Source organism: Lagopus leucura, unplaced genomic scaffold (assembly GCF_019238085.1).
Source record: "Lagopus leucura isolate 7727_CA_CO unplaced genomic scaffold, USGS_WTPT01 Super-Scaffold_100017, whole genome shotgun sequence".
NCBI lineage: Eukaryota > Metazoa > Chordata > Aves > Galliformes > Phasianidae > Lagopus > Lagopus leucura.
The window spans coordinates 1,286,846-1,304,365 of record NW_024962271.1 but is presented as its reverse complement, the minus strand read 5'-3'; the positions used below and the strand labels follow the sequence as shown (position 1 = coordinate 1,304,365).

General features: G+C 37.6%; 1 protein-coding gene across 2 annotated transcripts in view; it reads left to right on the top strand.

The window, feature by feature from the left end:
- The window catches only part of CDH13 (cadherin 13), a 433,519-nt gene that overhangs the window by 393,644 nt on the left and 22,355 nt on the right, over window positions 1–17,520 (top strand). For both annotated transcript variants that reach the window (XM_042876979.1, XM_042876978.1), the window contains exon 11: window positions 8,512–8,654. In XM_042876979.1, coding sequence (XP_042732913.1) covers window positions 8,512–8,654 — 143 coding nt within the window. The remainder of the gene's footprint in view (window positions 1–8,511; window positions 8,655–17,520) is intronic.

Below are 17,520 nucleotides of genomic sequence, written 5' to 3'. Positions count from 1 at the left end.
AATTTTGGGACCAAAAATGCACAGAGTGACTTGTGGCACAACATTGATGGGGACTTTATTTTTTAAAATTGTACTCTTAAGTTGACATTTCCAGCCTCTAAAAATACAGACAGTCTGCAAGCGCGTAAATCTGTTCCATGGAGCTGAAAAATGGCTATTGCATAAATCCTCTATCAGCAGGAAGTTTAAAAATGCATTTGACCTAATGCCTTTCTTAACAATGTTGCCAGAAAATTTGATTTACTACAGGTTTTTTTGTGTTTTTTTTTTTTTGTTGTTGTTGTTAATGATGTATTTATTCTTATTAATAATAGAATATTTCAGTTAAATTTGCTTCTTTTATTTTAACATTCTTAATTTAAAATAGTCTACCTGAAGTAATTTGAGTATGCCTGAGTTTCTGCAGGAGAGACTGCAGGAGGTATTTCACAGCCCTACTGCTCATTTAGCATAAAGCCATACTTCTAGTAACAGCATTTTAAACTGAATTTGAAGCCGCACATTTTGTATGACCATATATTTAATGGGAAAAGGTGGTTAACTATGCTTAGTTCAACATCTGCAGTGTACAAATACAGCGAATGGAAAGTACAAACATAACAGTTCAGATTTTTTTGTTTGTTTTCATTGGCATCGTCTTATGGAGATTATTGGGCATTTCTGAGCTCTGTCTTAATGGAGAATGCCTACAAGGGATATACATATGTTAAGGTTTTGCCCAAAGTTAGGTAGGGTTAGGAGTCAAAATGGGCCTTAAAAAGTGTAGGTGATGGTTTTGTGAAATGACAAAGTTTGACACACAGAAGAGATTTTCAGAAGGCTCTGAGGTCCAGCAATCAACATGAATGGCTCTGAAGGATCTGAAAGAGATCTTTAATGGCATACCAGCACTTGTTTCTCTTATGTCTTGGCCTGTAGGTTTTGAGGTGATTAAATGCTTAGATTTTGCCTCAGTAACATTCTGTGATGAAATACTTATGCTTCTGTTTTCCCCACTGTATTAAATCCCAGAGCTGCTCTTTAGTCATTTAAGGTCATGTCCCCAGTACAGTGGACAGACATCTGTCATGGAGAGTACTGTGCTTAATGCAGGATTTTTTTTCCAGTTCATTCATATTACACAGATGAAAAGGAAAATGCTACAGTTAAAGAACTAGTTCATCTTGCTGACTCTGTAAGGCTGCAGGTGTTGCTGTATCAATTTATGGGTGTCTTATTCATTGGGTGACAAATGAATGGCTGTAATCCAACAGGGATCTCCATCAGCTGACGTGTATTTACCATTACCAGTTCCCATGCACCACCTGGCCATTATTCTGGTCCCTCATATGCATATCTGAAATGCCTAGCATAGACCTATTGCAAATGGCACATGGAGTATTTAATATGTCATATATGCATATTGGTATGTAATATAATGTATCACATATTGATATTATATGTCATTATATCTATAAGTAGATTGATATGCCCATTGCATCCCCTTGGGAAGCACAAGACCCACAACTCAGATACAGGACGGTTGTGATGAAAGCAACAAGGAATATGGGAATTACAAAGTGCCAGAGTAGCACTGTGTATTGGTTTGCTGACAGCAGTGCAGCTTGTCCATGTACAGAAAACAGTACTGATTAATTTTTGCTCCTCTCTCTCCTACCACATAGCCATTTACCTGCTGACATGCTTTTGTTACTTCAAGCAGTTTTATTTGAATTGCTAATAAATTAGAAAAAAAACTTAGCTTTGAATTATCACTCAATACGCCTGCATGTCAGAACACCCTAAGCAACAGCAGTTACACTGAAATTCTTGGTGATCTTGTGCCCATAGCAGTAACAATATAGTTCTGACAATACTGCCATGCCAACAGCATGCACTCTTTTAAAAGGAGCTGGAAACCAAGGCACAGAATTGATGGGACAGACCAGTGCCAGCTGCACTGGGGCTGTATGGTTGGCATTGGCTCTTCGTTGAACTGCAGAGCATTGCTGACTGTTGCAAGAGATGCTAACCTGTGTGATGCACACAGGCTCAGACCCAGGCATTTACAAACTGAACATCATACTGCTCACCTCTGGCTTTAGCTCACACAGAAGGATGTGTCATATGGATCTCAGCAGAAAATGTAGAACTTCTCAAGAGTTACAAAGGAAGAAATATGTTCTCATCCAAATAGGTATATCCAAATGATATCCAAATAGGAAGGCATGTGTGGAAGTGATATTGAAAGGAGGCATGAAAAGCCTGCTGAATAATTGAGTTCCTTCATAAATCCTTACTAGTAGTCTTCTTCAAGTGTGATAAGGTAAATAAGTCCTACTGGGGATTGATTTAATTGCCAGAGTTTTTGTTAATGTGATGATTTCAGTTATGCCCAGTAATGCCTCCTTACTACTGTTCAGGCATGCTGTGTTTTTCGCTGCCATAATTAGTGCAGGCAAAAGGTGCCGGTGGCACACTGGAGAAGATGTTACATGGTGGGAAGGTAGTCTTGATTTTTCAGGAGTTGATATGAGATTCGTGTTGGCTTGATTTAAAGATTAAATAATGCCTGTGTTTGGAGGATTTTTTATTCAGAGACAAAAGGAAGGTCTCATTCTGAGCTCTAAGCACAGCAAACAGAAAGTTACCTGCCCCACTAATCATTTTACTTGTGGAGATCATGAAGAGCTCGTGGAAAAAGTTCAGAGACTGCCATGATAAGCTGTAGTCTCAGCAAGAGCAAAACAGATACGGTAACTTCAACATGCCATCTAATTGTAGGTGAAATGCTACGGATTGAGAAATGTGAATAATGTGAATGGCTTCCATTTAAAACAGAAGTGTGTGCTTAGGGGAAATGTTGGGTATATTCAACCCTGATATATTTTCCTTATGTCAGCAGGGCCAGAATCCATAAAAGCTGTGACTATGAATGTATGAATCAGCTTTGTTACATTTCTGATACTGATTCCTTCCAGTCAGATTGAACAGATTGAAATGCTATGAAAATGGCTGCTATCAATATTTTGACACTTTCAGTTTCACCCAGGACCAGTAAGCATCATACGCTCACACTGACACATGCACATAGAAGAGAGAATGAATTTTGAATCATCTGGCTTTATCTCTATTTTAAATGTGGTTAAAAAAAGGAGTTATGCAACTGTACAATTTGAAAATGACAGTAATGATTTTTCTGCATGTTAAGAAAGCTATTTAAATTATTCTTTTCTATTCTGCCTATCTCAGTACCTTTGATGTCCATCGTTGCCTTATGTTATCAGTCCTTTAGCAATCTTTTTAGTAATTTTATCCTTTTAAAAGCTTCTCAAGGCAGAAGTACAACCTTAGCATTTTAAAACTTGGTGCTGTGGTTTAACCTGGCAGGTGGCTGCATGCCAGGCAGTCGTCTGCTCACTCGCTCCCTTCCCACTGGGATAGAAGAGAATCAGGAAAAAAACCAACAAAGTAGGACTCGTAGGTTGAGATAAAAATATTTACTAAGATAGAGAAAAAGGGTAAGAGTCATATATTCATATATACTAGTGTATATAACAAGTGATGTGGAAGCAGTTGCTCACCACCCACTGACCAATGTCCAGCCAGTCCCTGAACAGCAGAAGGTGAGATGAACTCACACTCCCTTCAAAACTCTTTCTACATGACGTCTTATGCCCTGCTCACTAGTTAGCCATTGTGTCATCTTGCTGCCTGCAGCCTGCAGTTCAGATTCTAGCTGCAAAGTCAGATACTTCATTGGATCAATACCACTGAACCACTTCTGCTGCATCCTGTTGCTCAAACAATCTCTGTACAAGGTGAGCTGAGCAGTGCCCAGATGTATAAAGCTGCCACCCTTCCCAGCCTGTCCAGCTTGCTCACCTTAACTCCTGTCAGCGCCACAAAGCAAGCTGGCACAGATGGGTCATTCAGTACAGATTTGGCACCACTCTTTCCTATTGTGGTGATACTCAGTATGTTCAAAATGCCTCATTTTGCCTTGCTTCTCTTTCTGTTATAGCATAAGAGCCAAGACCCTTTGACTCCACATGGGAAAATTCTGGCAAATACCAAGCTCTGGCAGTCCTTGCCAAGAGCAGCATCTAGATGCCTGGCTGCTCTCTTCTCACCCCCTGGGCTATTTGATTGTTGGCTGTGAAAACTGTTGTTGTGGCTAGTGCAAGGTTGTGGTTCTGATAAGATTTCCACATCTGTATTATTACCTCTGTTCTGTGTAATAGTCTTCTGTGCTAATCAAGCTGCCAGCCACAGCTACCAAGCACGTCTGCTAGCCACCCCAGGAGGCATCCACTGAATTATTTACCTGCACTACAAGAAGGAAAAGATGACATTTATGCATTTAAAATTATTTCCATATATTTGCTATTTTATTGTAGTTCTGCATCAAATAGTCAAAAGGCATAGATTGATTTGTATTCCCTTCTGCATATATAGCCTCTCTGCATCTGTTCATAATTCTACAGCTAAGGTATATACTTTCCAGCAGATGATTTCCAGGGAATTGTTTCTTCGGCTTCTTTTGCAATACCTGCCTTACAGATAATGCCAGGGCATGAACCTTGTGCAGGCAGATAACAACCATACAGGCTACACCCACTCGCCCATGCTCACGTGTTCAAATAAACCTCAGAGTCTATAACCTGCTGACATTGTTTAAATTAAACACAAGAAGACAAAAAAACTCCATGAGGCAGTACTAAATTTCACTTGTGCAACACAGAATAATTCTAAAATAAGCAGTAATTGGCATTCCAGAGAACACAGGTTTGTATACATCCATACAGACATATCAACATGCTTATGATTTTCAAAACAGAGTGGGTGCAAGTGGGCACATAAGTTCATGTTTAACCACCGAAACATGGTCTGATTTTCAAGACTGCCACATATCAGCAGATCCCATTGGAGTCAAACATAAAAAGTGAAGTTCTGTATTCTATATTTGTATTTTTATAGTGCTTTTCTTAATGAGTTTATTCTAAATCTTTTGCTAGCAGAGTCCTAAAAAGAAAAAAAAATGAAAGAGAAAAAAACAAACAAACAAAAAAAACAGAACAATTATCTTAGCTGTACTGCAGTATACTCACAATAAGTAAAAATGTGGGAAAGACAAAGTACTACTTTTACATTATCCTGTGCCAAATCACAGGTTATACAATTCAGTTTTTTATTTGCACAGCCATCAGTGCTTTGTAGAGCAATCAGGGAAGATAATACAATCCATTTTAAATTCTCATTACTTTAAAAGTGTTGAATCTTCTTAAATTGTTTCAGGGTTAATTGAGAATTTGCAGTTTTACAATGGAGTGTGAATTGTTTAGGTTGCCCTGGTTTCATATGTTTGTGCGTATCTTTGTTGCAAAGTTATAAAAACAACAATAAAAAAAAAAGTGAAACGAATGGATCTGTGTTGCTATCATTCTAGCAACTTGTTTTTACAGGAGATAAAGTTCAGCTATTGATTAGTGTTCAAATGGTTAGGTGGAGGGACATGCTGTGTTGATGGAATGTCTCATTGTTAGCAGCTGCCTTTGCTTCTTCTCCATGTATTACCTAAGGGATAGTTTCTGCTCCTGGGGAAGGAAGCCAATCGTTTAGAAACTCTCAGTGACTTCTGTTGGACCATAAGCAAGCCATGTGTTATGAGTCTTAGCGAAGAACAGCATTCACATAGCCACTGTCTATTAGCACCTTGTTCTTTAGAAATGAGAGTATCCTACTGATCTTTGGAGTATGAAATCAACCTATAGATCAGTTTATTTAAATGGTCCTGTGAGCCACGTGGCAAATCCATAAGGATTCTGGAGCTGTGTGTGTTCTAGAGTGAAATTCAGGTATTTCTCTGCGTTCATCTAACCCAGTTATAATGGATACCTGATATTTGGCATGGGAAAAGATGTTTCTGTCCTGTTTCTCAGGCATAAGTAACTGCACCTGTGCTGCCTAGCTCATGAATTTCAAACTAATTTCAGTTTTGGGCTTCTCACTACAGGAAAGATGTTGAGGTCCTGGAGCGTGTCCAGAGAAGGGCAACAAAACTGGTGAGGGGTCTGGAGCACAAGTCTTATGAGCTGGGATTGTTCAGTCTGGAGAAGAGGAGGCTCAGGGGAGACCTCATTGCACTGTACAACCTCCTGAAGGGAGGTTGTGGTGAAGAGGGATTTGGCCTCTTCTCCCGGGCAACGAGCAGGACACGGGGCAATGGCCACAAGTTGTATCAGAGGAGGTTTAGGTTGGACATAAGGAAGAACTTCTCTCAGAGAGTGGTCAGGCACTGGAATGGCTGTCCAGGGAGGTGGTGGAGTCGCCGTCCCTGGCAGAGTTCAAGAGGCGTCTGGATGACGTGCTGCGCGATATGGTTTAGTGCTAGTGGTGGCAATGGTGATGAGGAGACGGTTGGACTGGATGATCTTATAGGTCATTTCCAACCTTGTGATTCTATGATTCTATGAATGAGGAATCTGGTATGCCCAGAACTTGAACCTTTTTAAGCAATCAGTTTTATTCCTGCTGAAGATTATGGTGACCGTGCCCCCAAATTACTGTCTTTGCTTAATGACGTCTTCCTGTGGGATTATTTCAAATTTTGACTTGGTGCTGGGATGAGGGATGGGAGGGGACCCATTCTTCATTTCATTAAAACAGCTTCTGGATGATGACAAAGCAGAAATTTTATAGGCCTGAGACAAGAACTGGGGCTTCAGAAGCAGCTGGGCAGGACAGCTAACATTGCCCCTTCATTGTCAAGGATGATAATAGACATGCCTTAGTTTGTTAGAGGGATCTAGCAACTGACTGTGGTTTATATTTCCTCTTCCCAGAGGAAAAAGATACCAAAGCAAGCCTCTGAAGTAGGAATTCAATGAGACCACATCTCTGGTTGGCCTGCAACTTTTCTTTCCTCTTCTAGCAAATACCATTTTCTTTCTTTTTACATGCTTTATTTTTTCCTAACAATCTGTTACATTTGTTTCCTTTCTCAGAAAGTAGTTGCACTGATAAATTACGATTGTTTTTCACACCATTATCACACAGAACACATTTCACACAAGCACCCTCACAAGGCACTGGCTTCACACAAGCTCTTTAAACAACAACAGGTTTCATGTCAGTTGTTTATCATTTAAGAAGTTTTTATGGCTGTTCAGGCCCTATAGCATTCACTACAAAAAAAAAGATAAACATGTTGTTATACTATTGATTATTTATCTGAGTTTTTGTCTAAAATATTTAAAATTTCATTGGAAAGGGAATTGCTGCCAGTTAATTTAGTTCTGTATTATTATGTTGCTTAATATATTTAACTGAGTTAAAATCAGGCCCTAATAATGAACACTCTTATGCTTATCACTTCAGTTAAAGCAGGTAGTTCTTAGTGCAGAAAGTCCACAAACTCTCTAAATATTTCCAGTATCTGGGTCTAAACATTTGTGCTGATTAATACAAAGAAAGCATCGTAGCAAATTATGTACTACGGAATCTTGGCAGACAGCATTTTCAAATTCAAATCTCCTCAACATGGTGGAATTGTTCTAAGATTCTGAACATTTGTATGGGAATTGCTGAGTCCCAGCCTGAACCACTGCTTGAGCACCTGGGGAAAGAACCTGGTCAGCCCTGGGAGCACAGGTGAAGGCAATTCACCTCTGGCTGCACCTCTCTTAGACCTCATTTAAGGGCTGATTGCCCATGAGGAAGGATCTCTTTCTGGAGATCTCTTCTTGGTGAAGCTTTTCCCTTGTGAACCTGGAATCTTCTGATATGGGTGAGCAAACTAATTAGATTCCTTTATAGCATCTTTTGTGCTGGTCCTTTTGTCATCACACCTTTGTTGTAATGCCTTTCCCATCATACTGGTCTGTCCAATTGCAACAACTATATCAAATTATTAGAAGCAAAAAGCAACGGATCAAAAACTGCAGGACAAATGCATGCAAACTGAGCGTCTGCGTACATCCAGCTCCCAAGTCGGGCCTAATGAATCAAAACTCTTTTTTGATATCATACCTTGCAGTTTATTGCATCTCCAGACCCATCTTAAGTAATTAATTGCGAGGGAAAAAAATGAAAAATACTTGGAAAAGCAATAAAAGTAAATAAATCTGAGTTCAAGCAGAACTTTGAGTCTAGAAGAAGAATGTGAGAGGGTTTATTTTGTCCGTAAATACCAATGATACTGCAGAGGCCTGCTGAAAGCGTTCGGATTCTTTAGCTGTGTAACACTCCAAAGGCTGTAAATAGGAAGCAGATCCTATATAATGTTTCAGATATTGATTTCTCTGTCAAGCTCTGGGGCTTCAAGTATTGGCTCAAATCTGTATTTCTTTGTCAAATGAACCTAACAATAACACTCCATCTCAAAAGGCACCAAGTTGTTGGGTTTTTTTTAAGCTGTATGTGATCCACCCCATAAAAACCTATGATTGAAAAGGCATAATCTTCTATAGCAATGTAATTGTTTTATTTCTAAATATACAAATTGGTAATGGTTATTTTCTTTTTACTTAGGTATTCGGTTTACAAGGATCCAGCAAGCTGGCTAGAGATTAATCCCACCAATGGTACCGTTGCCACCACTGCAATCCTGGATCGGGAATCTCCTCATGTTCAGAATAACATATACACTGCTCTCTTTTTGGCAATAGACAGTGGTGAGTAACTACTATGGATTATGTTCACTAAATATATAACTGTATTTCTGTTTGAAAGCTGCTCTTGGGAAAGGTACACATGCATATGATTAAGCACTTCGTTAGCTGGCCATCTGAAGATACAAGAGATCCCTGCAATAACAAAGAAAAAACATCAAATTCAGAGCAACTCTGATTTAAGTTTACATCTCAAATGCTTATTCCTTTGCTGAGATCTCAATAAGAGATGCAAATAGTATGTGAATATTCTTGGAAAGTAATAAATCGTCTTTATCAGAGTTAATTTCTTCATAATATTTGAGTTAGTAAGCCTAAGGCATCTTAGTTCCAATAACAACTTGTCCCTGATATGCTGAATTCTATTCTATTCAATGCAGTGACAATGGCAATAAAAACGTAAGTAAAAACCCTTGTTAAAGTGCAATATTTTTAAAATATTATGAGGATTAAAGTTCCTTCTGTCAAATATAATCAGAATTAAACTATCTAGTGAAAATTCAGTAAGCGACTTTTGTAGCATAAAGAAAAGAGAAAATCGTGAACATTTCTGCAAATCTCCAGAGCTAACGGCACCAAATAAATAACAGATTTGTCCGTAATAGAACAGCTAATATGGTAACGTTTTCTCACAGCTGCAGCTGGTTGAGTCCTGGTGATGAATTGCAAAATGTTCTTTTTAGGACAGTAATTCTATATTTTTGTAACCACATGACTCAGGGAACATTTGCAGGGACTGATGGGGTTGGGGGGGGGGGAAGGAAAAAAATAAGTATCTCCTTAAATATAAAAGATAAAAACTCTGCTGACACGATGATTTCCTTATCATTCATACACATACTTTTTCTAGGGAAATTTCCATAGCAAAATGTAGCACTAAACTTATTTCTGTTTTTAACTTGCTATCAAATAAAGTTTAAAACGCATCTTAAAACATGGCACATCAGGAAATATCACCTTAGGTAAAAGTAACATTCCAGGATAATATTACTGAGGGATTATGAAAAAAACAAAGTTTCACATGTTTTAAAGGTGAAGTCAAATGCCCTCAACAAGAAGAGGTGGAACACTCAACTATAAAATGTTGATTACTGCTTACTGTGAGAATCAGTCAGTATGAAGATGGATTTTCCTTACTTTTGGGTAGATGTTTATCCTACTCTCAGCACAGTAATGCTCATTACTCACCCATTCTAAAGCAGGAGCCTTACTGCTCAGTGAACCCTCTTCATTCCCAGAACTTTTTCCATGCTGGAAAAACAAGAGGAGGAAGAGGTGTGTAAAAGGTGCTCTACACAGAGCAAGAGAGGATGTGGTAACATGGGTTGGACATAAAGGAATTGTGTTCAGCTGACATACTGAGTCAGCATCTAATTCTAGCAGCTGTTGTGTTTATTTCTAATTTGGTAGTCCTGTTAGCACAGGAGCTAATCTACTCCAACATTATTGACTTATTTAATGAAGTAATTAGAAACCACGTGTGTGCATTTAGTACTGGCATGCTAAGGTGCCAATATTGGTCATTCAAACATGATGTTTACTGTGCTGTGTGTCTGTGAGGTGTGTGCTGATATTGTTTTTTTTAATGGTATTTATAATGTGGCAAGATTCTAAAATGAAACAAAAATTTGGACATTGGTCCTTGCAAAAGGACCTTAGTCCAACATTAAAAGAAGAAATTATTTTCTGCTAGTATTCATGGCATATAGAATGTATTAACTGCAGAAGGGATTCTGTTATCCATCATATTCCATCACTGCCTGTTTTTCAAATCACCACACACTGGTATCTTATTTCAGCTGTAGAGGCAGCTGAAGGCAAAACTCATGGTGGTAGTTTTTCTTCCCCTTCCACTGATATCAGTGGAGAAGCTGTTACTGGGCGCATCAGGCACTGACTGCTGATATTGCCCCTCAGGGCAGGGGGCAAGTGGTGGGGTGTTTTTCTGTTGAGTAAAATGTTTGAGATTTCAGCCAGAAGTAAAAACAGGAGCTTCATAGTTGTGGTTCTTTATATAAATCCATCACATCTCTATCTCTTTCAGTAAATCACATGAGCTTGCTTTATGTGTAGGACAGTAAACATGAGAGAATTATTAGAAAATGGAGTCATTCAAGTGCAGAAAATAATACAGTTATTTATTATATTCTTTTTGAACTTGATACTGTCATGCAATGAACTGAAGAGAAATTTAGCTAAGTATGAACTATATTAGATCTGCTCTACACAGTTCCTATACATTCCCAAACATAATTTAAACAATGAGTATGAGCACATTTGATGGACACAGTATTAATTTCATAGATAATAAAGTTTGACCTTTTATTGAGGGAAATATCATGGTAAAAACTTTTTGGAATGAATATCCTAATTTGCTCTGTACTTCTGATTTCAGTAAAGGTCAAGGTAGTGTCGTTAGAATTTGAAAACTCTTTATTAAAGACTTGTGTGGACACAGAGTCTCTGGTCTATTAAAGAAGAAATTAAATAATGGTAGGAAATATCATGAAGCAGAGTTAACACACTGAAGTGTCATGAACTGTGTTTAATCTGAGAATGAGCTCATAAGAGGACAAAGTGAGGTTTATGCAAACTTGGTTTCATTCAATCTAATCAGGGGTTATCAGGATTAAGAAAAGTGCCAACAGTGATGAATAAAGGAAACAAAATGGTCACTGTTCTAATCACTAAAAACAATGCAATATCATAAGCATAAAGTACAATTATTGGGAGTATATGTATAAACAACGCATATATAGGCAATAGATCACTTGAGTTTGAGATACCTGCTTGGATCAGACCTTCCAGGTGATTTGCTGTGTAACTATGTTGTACGAATGCCGTTACATTCTGGAGCATTTGAGGTAAAAGCATAATACCCATATGTTTTTCTCATAAAGGCTGTCATGCTAAAAACTCTCTTGGAATTGTCCTTTTTCAACTGTATTCTGAGAGTCTGACTCACAATTTAGAGGGGGGGGGGGGGGGGGGGGAGAAGGAAAAGTTTAAAATTTTAAATTGTCTGGAAAAATTTTAAAAGGTTAAAAAAGCTGAGTAATGTTTACACCTTTTTTTTTTTTTTGAGAGAGAGAGAAAAAGGAATAGTAATATAGATCCAAACAGTTTTCTCTGAAGTCAATGAACAGTATTACTGCAGAGGAATTGTATGCCCCAGTTAATGTTCCAATTATATAAATTCTCCAGGTCTGTAGAAGAAGAACTTTGATTACTTTTGTTTGCTTGATATATGGAAAACCACCTGTGCTGGTCAGGTAGGACAGCTGCTGGTGAGAAATGTGGAAATGCCAATATGCAATCTTACTGGCTCATTTAAATACTAATAGCAACTGCAGTTTCCCATGACATCGCGGCAGGGTGCAGCCTGCACAAAGCCAGGCAGCAGTGCTTTCCCACTGAGACACAAACTCTGGTGTCCTGCTGGTGAGCCAGCTTCTCCCCTGCTATTCTCATCACTAGGGGTCTACTGAGGAAAAAAATTGGGAATAGAAGTACTTGTGCTAGGTTAAACATAGAAGAGGATAAATGTCATTAAAAATTGTGTTACCTGTTCCGTATGTTAAAGATACTCAGCTCAGAGTTCACAATTTAAACTGATACAACTTTAATCACAGCAGTAATCCATGAGTGAAAGCCACCTTTTTCTTTTGGAAAAGTGTCTTGCTCTCCTTGTGACATCACCATCCCCAAGTTGCACTGGCCAGTGCAAGGATTTGGCTTCATGCTGAGGCCAGTTGTTCATGTATAAACTAGGTAGCTGAGTTGCACTGCTTCAATTTCTCTGTTCCTCATTGAAAGGAAAATGAGAAGGAGGTGAGTCAGGATCTAATTTTCACCTCTTTCCTTGTTTCCAAGGACCATCTGAAATACTTTCAAGCATTCATTGTGCAGTTCTTGATACTCCTAATCATTAGAAGGAAAAATTGTCATTCTGTAGCATGTGTAATGAACAGAAACAGACAACAGCTAGAAAATAATTGAGTGACAAAGAGATGTGTCACCATTTGCAAATAGAATTTTTCTTTACATGTACCTAACCTGTCTTCTTGCTTCATGATGTACATAATTAAATTACCACAGATTGATTCTGCCTAAAACATGCTATTTTTGAAGAAATCAGGCAATTAGTTGCCATAGCAACCCAATTAAGCCGGTTTTATACTCCTTATCTTAATTGCTGTATTAATTGAGAAGAGAAAATAAACGGAGTACTTATCCTTTTCTTGCCATTTTAAATTTCAGCAAAATATGAATTGCACGCAAAATATTGTTTTAATTTGTCATCATGGACTCATGATTAGGAAAAGAAATTAGAATGCTGAAAACAGTATTTAAGACGGATGGCATATGTCAGTGGCAATTTGATATGCTGAAAGAGCTGTGCTCTTGTGAAATGTAATTACTCAAAAATAGGATCTGCATATTTTATCTGAGTGAATGAACGAAGCACTGCAACTTTCAAAAACTATTTTATGTTCTGGAAAAAAGAAATCGATATGTCAATGCGTATATTTAAAACAGGAAATTTCAACTTCATGGGAAGTTCGGGACCTCTTCCATAGAAAATGTCAGTATGTGGCATTCATAAGGTCAGATTTCAAGTATGTCAGACTCTGAGCAGCACACCCAAATCTTGGTATTTTCCCACTCTATTGGTTCCGTTTACTTTTCTTGAACTGTTAATGGAGTTCAGCTGGAACACAAAACATAATGGAACAGGGCTGTCTGAATGGGATTTACGCCTGCAGTGCGAGTGCCTGCTGCCAGATCATCTCATGTGCACACACAGTCTGATGAGAAGCATGGTGTATGGAGGTAGAAAAGAAACAGGAGAGAGCAGACTCCAAAATTTCAGTTTAGATTTTCATGGCAGTATCATTAGAGAGCACGAAGCATTGTTTCTCACAATCTGTATTTGAAGTGAACTTAGAGAGAGCCTAAAACACAGCCTGTGTCCTGCATAGCCTGGCTTTGGGAATTTCTGAAATGCTCCTTTTGTTCTTTGTTCACCTCCATCTTGCTCTATTAAGTAGAAGGGAACAGCTTCTCCTTTAGGCAAATATGAAGCTGAAAGTAGAGAAACTGGTAAAAAATAAATCCACGTCCAAGTGAAGATCTTAGGCAGTCCGACATTTTACAGTTAGTTACATAGGAGTAAAATGAAGGGAATTCTGTAGATGCCATTGCGAATGTTGAAACTGACCTTCATATGATTATGATTCAAATGTGGTTTACAAAAGTTTAAAGTGCTTTATTCATGATGGGGCAGAGGAAATGTAATTGTGCCAGAGATTAGAGAACTCACATTCTCGAAGGCTTTTTTTAGGCTCAAACATGAAGAAAAATTGTTCTTGCTGTAACTGATCAAACAGTTCATTCCACTTTCTCATTTTGTATCTCTGCAACTGTTAGCCCACAGAAAAGTCTCAGCAGGTAAAAGAAGTTGGAATGGAGCTTTGTGGGTTATGTAAATGGTAATGCAAGTGGATTAAAAACCACTGCTAAATGCTAGACCATAAATATTCTAGTAAAATTGAGAGCAAATGAGTTTCCATTCTGTCAGTCTGAGACAGAAGTCTATATGGCCATGATACCCTACATGCCTGGCAGAGGACAAACTGCTTGCCTGAGGAATTAAATGGCCTTGTAATTTTTGCATCGTGACATAGAAGGACATAGATAACATGTATTAATTTGATGGTGCTGGGAGCTTAATTTAATAAGAAGAATTGAGTGCGCAACTCTTTTTACCATTCATAATGACCATGTGAAAAGTGACAGTTCATTCCTCCTACATTCCTCCTAAAAGCTGTTCTGGCTTCTAGCAGTACTGTGGCTTAAATCTGTGTAGCTGATGGATTCTTTAAATTGGTTGAATTTTCTGTGGAAATGTAATTTTTTTTTTTTTTTTAAAGTGTAATAATTGAAATTAAATTCATTTCATTTCTTGAATGTTTTTAATTGTAAGTTTTACTGCAAAAGCACTTACACATCAATATTCCTTTGTGGTAATGACCAAGATAAAAAACATCAGTGTTCTAAGTACAGAATATTTCACATCTTTAACTTTTCATGCCATTGGGTGAACTTTAGCCTAAAGTTAAGTGAATACATGCAGTTGCATACCTTAATGTTTTCAGGTTTGTGCCTGGGGTTTTTCTTGTTAGTCAATTACCAGTCCTTTGTTCCTTAGCTGCACCACTGAACCAATCATACTATTTACAAGTAAATTGACTTTCATCTAATTTAGTCACAGCTAATTTTCACATTGCACGTGGAAAAGTTTTTTGTGTGTGTGTTTGATAATACTTCCTTCTTCCTTGTGCCACTTGTTCTAGTTTAGATCAAATTTGGTGCCAAAAAAGAAAAGAAAAAGAGTTAAACGAGAAAGTTTTTCCTAAATTAAATGAATTCCAATTAGCTGAATATATATATATATATATATATATATATATATATATATATTTTAGCTTATAAAATCCTTTTAATCTACAAATAACCAAACCAAAACTATATATGCGCATGTCAGACTTGCCAAAGAGGGATTTAAAACAAACAAACAAACAAACAAAAAAAACAAAACAAACAAAAAAAAAAAAAAAAAAAAAAAAACACCACAGAACTCAGAAAGCTCAAGTCAGGATGGGAAATACTGGTTTAAATATTTTAGAGGCTTGTTGACTACAGATTATCATTTTAAGTAGCGCTGTTCAAGTAGTTGTTCTATCTGGGTATATTCTCAAGAATGTTTAAGGAATATCCATTTCTCACTTTCAAGGATAATCTAAACTTACTGCAATCTCAAATGTCAAAAAATATTCATTTTCTGAATCCTGAATATGTTTTGAATGTTTGTAAAAGGCAGTTAGGGTAATATAGTCTATATTTCTTGGTAGCTGAAAATTGGAAAAGGAAAGCTGAAGAAAAAAAAAAAAAAAAAAAGACCAAGTCTTCATGACTTTATTCTTCTTTCTGGTGCATGTAAACAGCACTTTCCATCTTAAAAATAATCAGCCAATTTAGAGCAATATTTCTGACTTGTTTCTGGGAGTACAGGCTGGCAACTTAGCGCAGATGCATGACCGCGTTTATCTACTGCATGTCCAGCACTAGCAGACTGATGTGGCCGGGATGCTGAGGCAGCAAGTGGTAAATTCCCCACACCTCACTTAGCATCAAGTGAAACAACTGTATGAAGTCACAGCAGTCCAAGGAAAGTCACCATTTGGAGTTGCCATCACATAAAGCCAACTTTCACATCAGTGATTTGATGCTTTGTAGTTACTAGCATCTTCACTGACTGTCTGAATGCTTCCACTGATCTGTCTCCACAAAGTGTGGTGAGACAATTAAACATGACTGTGGATTTTATTAATACAGTGTGTAATCTTTTGTGATACTAACTGTAGGAAGACCTGTAGAAACGCAGGTGTTTACACAGTACCACAAAATAGGATGCTCTGCAGGCAACCTGCAGTCGCTTCCTGACTTTTCCTTCAGATAGCCCCAAAATGTAGTCCTTGACTTTCACTTTTAGTGGTTTTTGGTTTCAGGTATGTCTAGCACAGGAGGAAAGTCTCACCTTTGTGTGGTGTTAGTCAACTCTGTGTTTCTGCTCCCACTTCAAATACATTGAAGTAGCTGGTATTGAAAGGTACACTGATAAAGAACTTCTTAATTCAGTTTCCATTCAGTATGAATATTGGCTTTAATTTCATAAAACACAACTCAGCAGTATTAGAAATCTGTACACAGCATCACATTTCTGTTTAGAAACTAAAGAGGAACATGAAATGGCTCTGTACGTCCATAAAATGTTATGCTTGGATTAAATGAATCATCAGCCATTCAACCACAATTACTTGTTAGACGTGCCATTTTATGCAAGTCTTGACACTTAAGAGAAATGTCATCTTAATCCATGGTCATCATTGTCCATAATTGGTATCTTTTAAGAATCTGACTGCCTGATTTGCAGTCTTATTTGAATAGTTAGATGTCTAAATGCCATCATTGTTCCTGTGGGAACTTTCTGGAGCAGCACTGAGTTTCAGTTTTCAAGTTTCTTGGCCAGGTTTTTCTTCAGAGTGCTTATAATTTAAGACATCACTAATAATTCTAATGTGATTCTGTGCAGCTCTTCATTATGATGCAAGTACGTAGAATTACAGAACTGTACCATTTCTTTTGATACTATTTTTTAAAAAAATTTTTTGAAATCCACTTAAACATCGACCTCTTCTGGTAACAGCCTTTTGCATTACAGATTCTAGGTCACAGACAATAGATCCCAGCATATCTTACACTCGTCTCTAACTCTTGAAATAGAACTACTTTTGCGTTAGTCTATTTTTTTCCTTGTTGCATCTTACAGCATCACTAGCTATTGCCTAACCAAGGACTGCTATCAGATTTTTGTGTGGCCTAATGCTAGGAGATGAAGAAATTAACAATCCCAGTGCAGTTCAAATAAGTGTAACATAGATTTCCAATTGCATCACAGTCTAAGATGAATCTGTACATTTTTAGTGTTGGCCATCAAATTTTTAGCCCCACAGACCTTAATAAACTTGATAGCTCTTACATCACCATCTCAAGATTACTCATTAAAGATCTCATTTTTGACCCAGATTATTAAAATCAGGATTCAATAGCAAGTGCTGATTTTCTTCCATTGTGAAATTAGCTATCCTTCAGTCTGTTTTAACAGCTTTTACATGTGAGTGATGAGTAATGTGATGACATTTCATTCATATGTATGCCAGAGTATATCCACAGCTATTCCACTTGTGGAATGCATAGCAGGAGTTTGAAATTGTCTCTGTTCCATATGACTCTTAAGTACCTAAAA